The 5,523-nt window shown below is 55.4% G+C and overlaps 1 protein-coding gene across 1 annotated transcript in view; it reads right to left on the reverse strand.

Annotated features, from left to right (window-relative positions):
• Window positions 1–42: 42 nt before the first annotated feature.
• Window positions 43–5,523, reverse strand: part of NGA_0147600 (cathepsin l-like proteinase) — a gene marked incomplete at both ends in the record, with an annotated part of 8,383 nt that continues 2,902 nt past the window's right edge. The window contains 4 exons of the mRNA XM_005855098.1: window positions 43–1,203; window positions 3,463–3,980; window positions 4,919–4,991; window positions 5,269–5,487. Of these exons, the coding sequence (XP_005855160.1) occupies window positions 43–1,203; window positions 3,463–3,980; window positions 4,919–4,991; window positions 5,269–5,487 (1,971 nt within the window). The remainder of the gene's footprint in view (window positions 1,204–3,462; window positions 3,981–4,918; window positions 4,992–5,268; window positions 5,488–5,523) is intronic.

The following is a 5,523-nucleotide window of genomic DNA, read 5'->3' on the forward strand; positions in this document are numbered from 1 at the left end:
AGAGGGCAGGATCGGGTAAGAAGCGTCTTCCATGATCCCACACGCAGCTTGCTTGTCGAAATCATCGCGCTTTAGGAGAATGTAGCCCTCCATCCCCCACTCTGGGCCCCAGCTGTTCTTGACCTTCCAATACTGCCCCTCTTCACTTCCCTCTCCCCCGCCGTACCCGACGCACAGCACCCCATGGTTCAGTTCCTGCTCGCACTTCCCATCGAAGACACCGGCCTCGTAAAACATCCAGGCGCGGCTTGCACCTACAGCCACGGAAACAGGCTGTGCGGCCACGGCCTCTTGGAGCTCGGTCATAGAGTTGCGGCGCACCGTAATCCATTTCTCGGGGGCCGTGCCTGGCACGACTGGGCAAGGAAGGCAGACGGCCTGTTCCTCCGCAGTGGTGCCGCTCACGTAGGGGTAGTCCGAGAGCAAGCACAGACCTCCGTTCATTTGCATCCATTTGAACGTCTGTTGCATCTCCCCACCCTGACAGCCCCCGTCCAAGCCGTCGCAGTCCACGATTTCTTGCATGGAGAACTCGGACAAGACGCCCGTCTGCAAATAGTACGCCCCCTCCACGGCCCCGACCGCGGAAAAGGAGTAGCAGGATCCACACTGCCCTTGGTCCTTAACGGGCGTGACGGCCCCCTTCTCCACCCAGTCAATGGAGGGAGGGAGAGAGGAAGAAGGGTTCTCGATGTGGGGAAGCCAGGCTGGGCGAGGGAAGGTGTAAGGAGGAAACCGTTCAGTGTTCATTCCAATGGCATGATTTTTGTCGGTCGTTGAAAGATGACCGCGCAATGATCGACTTGTGGCGAGCGCATCGTTCTGCGGCGTCTCGTCTTCCTCAAAAGAGGGGGGAAACGCTGTGGTGGGGCGGGTAAAGCCGAGGTGCATGGCTCGGAATTCGTCGAAAGTTAAATGCGAAAAACGGTTGTGCCCCAATGTATATGATGGACGAGGGTGTTGTTGGGCATTGTGGGACAGAATGAAGGCATGGTTGGCGGCGAAAATCCGAAGTCGATGGGCAATTTTAGAGGGAGGAATACTGATGTTGTGATGTTTCATCCAGGCGCGGAAGAGGGGCCGCAAGGACAAGATGTCATCACGTTCCTCTTGGACATCGACAATTGTGTCGTTCAAGGCTGCACATGTGGCAAGAAAGGCCCAAAAGAAGGGGAAGAGGACGCGCATTCTTGCAGGCCTTCCCTGTGTAAATTGAGTCGAGGCTGTTTCGATGTTTGGAATTTAAAATGCGAAGTTTGAGCGATGCGCAGGGAGGAGAGGGTCGACGTGTCAAAGCTGTGGACTTGTGCCGGATCGCACGGCCAGATCCGACCGTACCATTCACCATTGAAGCACGTAGACAAGCCATCGAAGTAATGGACGCGCACGCCCAAGGGGACAGTAAGGGAAGCATTGGACACGTCGACCCGGGCCGCGCGAAGAAAAAGGAGGAGCCCGGCGGATTGAAGCTGGCCCATGGGGCAGGAGGTTGCGTCCTCCTGCCCGGCCCGCCTTGCCCTTCCTCCTCCTCCAGGAAAGGTCAGTGTATTTCCTGAGGATGCCTCACATCCCTGCCCACTGGATTTTCCATTGAACGACGTCTTCCTTGCAACTGTACGTTGCTGAATAGCTACGCAAAAAGGAACATATGCCTTACGACCGTCTTCACCTCCCCGTCAATTCCGGAACGGCACGTCATCGACCGAGCGCACGAAAGAAGGCGAAAACTTTTCTTTCTGCCGAAGATAACTTTCATTCAGACATAAAGAAGGTGCTTGGACGCATTTCGCCACCTGCAACCGCTCGAAGGGCGGCTATTACCCCAGAGGAGAAGAAAGGAGTTGAGGAAGCGGCAGTGAGGAAAGAGCGTGCCACCGATATGATGCGAGAGATAGAAGTATCGGACAGAACTCATAGCGAGGAACAGCGGATACAGGAGGATCAAAAGATTTTTGATATCACACATCACACTCAAGATCTCCGAGATAGCGCTATGGGGGTCGAGCAGCTGCTCGTTGCTACGATGGCAAAGGTACTTTGCCCAATTCTCTGCTGAAGTATATCTTCCCCTTTTGACCGATCCACTGCCAACACTAAAGTCTCTCCTTCATGTACATCCTACATTCATTTCTTAAGCTCCAGACTGTCTACCACTCGGAAGTAAAAAAAAAGGTAGAATTCCTCTCCCTGCTCAATAGGGAGATCGATGAAAAAAAAGAGCGGATCCAGCAAGTCCTGGGGGCCATCAGGACGTTGTCGCAAGCATTTGGAACCGAAGTAAATGTGACCTCATCATTGTTGATAGACCCTGTCTATGAGGGCGAAGAAGACGGAGGTGAATCAGGAGAAGGAAAGGGAGGCGGAGGAGGGGACGAAACAAACCAAGAAGAAACGATTGGAGGGAACGATGAATTTAGAGGAAGAGGTCAAAATGAGGGTGTTCAAAATGTGCTGGGGTGCAAGTCTGAGGTTTGGAATGAAGAGGGCACCATTGAAACGCACACAAGGGGCCTCCACCCTTTCAACGACAATAGTGTCTCCGATCTGCACTCTCACAAACACCCACAGGAGCGGCGGATCCCGAAGACGAGTGCATGCCCGATCCATGCACAAGAAGTGAAGCCATGCGCGCGGAATGCTCTAGAAAGAAACGAGAAAAATATAAAAGAAGAGAGGAAAGAGGACGAAGATTCCACGGCCAGTAGGACAAACAACGAAAATACAAGGGGATAAAGGGGGTGGTCAGAGCAAGACGATAGATGACGTAAAATATTTTTTGCCCACATCCTGCTTGTGTTCGAAAAAGGGAAGAAGTCCTGGATCGTTGGCGTACTGTCATGCCATTACCCTGGAAGCGGTTGAATAAAAACCATGGGGGTGGGGGGTTGAGAACATGGCTGTCAGCGACTCGACGAGGGAGCTTGAACAAATTGAACGCTGTCAAGATGTGAGACCATCGAGATTAACAGGCACCCAGATGAAAACGTAAAGGCTGTCTTGTAGGTGGGAGGATCATTAGAGGGGCGCATGTGACTATCATAGAATGTCCTGGAACACATAAAGAATGACTTGACGACGAAGCATCGTCACGTGGACACAGGCGGTAAAGCGCATTTGTTTGAACGAGAAAAACAAAATATGACCGAGGCTCGACCCTTTCCGCATACAAGCCGCCTATTTCCTATTATTCCAAAGCTTGATTTTTGTCTTGTGCATCAAATGTGTGGGGGGGTGACCGAAGAAATCACTAGCTGTTCTTAAAGCGCCGAATTCCCGACTTTCCCACTACATCTTTAGTGTACCGTACTCACGTCGATTTAGCATAGCCGCCCCGTTGTCCACGTCATTCCTTTCCTTGCAAGAGGACCTACCGGCCCCAAAAGAACGAACAAGCAACCGCAGCGACATCACCTGTCACTCCCTCCCCTATCACGTGTTCGCATCCTTTCCCTACTCTCCCACCTTTTTGGGCTTGAAAAAAGGCCGAAGCTTCTCCACCAGTTTCGGGTACTCTTTGGCCATGTCGTCCTCGTTCCCAAACGTCATGTCCCTGTAGTCGAAGCCCGGCGCCACAGCTTCCCCCAGCAGACCCCATCCCACCGAACCCCCCTCCAGGACGGTCGCCTTCCACACTCCCCCTTCGACGATCAACTGCAGCGTGTGCCCGTGGGCCAGGTCGGGCCCCAGGACATGTCTTTCCAGGCGTCCGGTGGATGGGGGGAGGAGGTAGTAGGCGAGGGGATCGCCCCCTTGATAGTAGTGGACGATGTTTGAGCGGTTTTTGTGCCAAAACCCAACGGGTGCCTCGGTGGTCAGGAGGTAGAAGATCGAGGTGCAGATGTTGCGGGGGGAGGACGGGAGAGAGGAGGCGGGAGAGGGTGAGGAGGGAAGGAGGGTGCCGCTTGTGTCAGTGAGTCCTTGAGAAGCCCCTGGACAGGCGCCACTGCGGTAGGTTTCCTTGAAAAATCCGCCCTCAGGGTCTGAAGAAAGGGGAGAAAGTAAAGAAGGGTGGCATCAGGACATCGCGACGTGGAGAGCCCGGAGGGTTGAACTTGACGGACCCTGGAAGCGCGAGGGACGTCGGGTCCCGTCCCCTCCCTTGCACGTTACCCCCCCTCTCTCCCTCCTTCTTACGAGGTTGGAGGCCTAGGAGCCGGACGATGGCTTCTGCTGTGTGGTGATTGAGCGACATGCCCCCGGGCAAGGACGAGGCAGGGAGGGAAGGCAACGAGGGGTGCGCACGAAGGCGGGTTGGGGTGCGAAAAGTCCTGTGAAGTGCCGGAATGTGGCAGTGCAAGGGACAGTCAGACCGGCGTGTTGGGTGTCTGAATGGTCATCCTCTTCTCGAAGGCCGACATGAACCGGGCGGGAGGCACGAGGGGAGAGGGAGATGTTATCAATGTCTCAGGCCGCGAGCCGGTTCCCGGGGAGAAAGCGGGTGCGACCGGGAGGAGGGAGTGAGGAGAAGGCTGGAGCAGGGGGGAAACGAGGACAGGAAGGAGGGCGGGGGGGGAAACTGGGGCTACCGGAGTACACCGGCCACAACAACAATGCATCTCATTCTTCTGCTGGCATGCACAAGCGACATTTCTTGCTTTCTGAGGAGCCATTACGCGATCAGCCTCGCCCAGGTGTTGCCCGTTCACTCTATGGAGAATTCCCTACCAGACTCCGACCGTCCCCCTCGCGAGCCCACGGGAGGGTCTACTACCGGCCCGGGGACTTCCGGTGCCAAAGAGGAGGAAGACAAAAAGGAGGGAGAAAAGAGGGAGGAGACGGAGGAAGGGGTGGTGGGGAAGGAGGAGGGACACAAGGGCCCAGCGACGCGGGTATTTTTGAAAATGCCTGCGAATATCCTAGAGAAAGAGGTAGTTGGTCATGCGCTGGCGCCCTCTCCGGGTCAGGTCGCTCTCCGGACCCAGAGCCTCGAAGGTCTTGAGCAAGAGGGCCTGGGCCGCCCCCTCCTTCCAGGCCTTGTCCCGTTTCAAAATCTGCGGGGAAGAATGGGAAGGAAAGGCCGAGGGCACAGGCGGGGGTCGTTGGTAAGCCGGGTATATTTTAAAAAAAAGAAGAGCTGGCAGGGTCCCCTCCTGCCCTCTCCTCCCTATCTCCTACACAGCTCTCACTCCTCTCTTACCCTGGCGACTTCCACCCTCGCCCTTTTTTTATTTTGGGCTTCTTTTTCCTTCCTCTCGATCCTTCATTCTTGCTTCTTTCCACTTCCTTTCTCTCTCCCTCCCTCCTTCCTGCCTTCCCCCCCCCCCTTACCTCCAAACAGGCGTCGATGGAGGTTTCAAAGCGCTGCAGCTGAAAGTTCTTCAAAGCCAAGTTGTAGCGTGCTTCCAAGTCACCAGGATTGGCCATGACGCTACCTTGAAGCTTTGTTAAGGTGTCTTCAAGGGATGCCCCGTCTTCCTCCGCAGGAGCCTCTAAGGCCACTTCGACGAAGGAGACGGCCGCCCGGACCTCCTGCGGGGCAGGGGCTGCCTTGAATGATTCCCTGTGGTGGGGCGGGTAAAGCCG

The sequence above is a fragment of the Nannochloropsis gaditana genome, assembly GCF_000240725.1.
Source record: "Nannochloropsis gaditana CCMP526 unplaced genomic scaffold scaffold291, whole genome shotgun sequence".
NCBI lineage: Eukaryota > Eustigmatophyceae > Eustigmatales > Monodopsidaceae > Microchloropsis > Microchloropsis gaditana.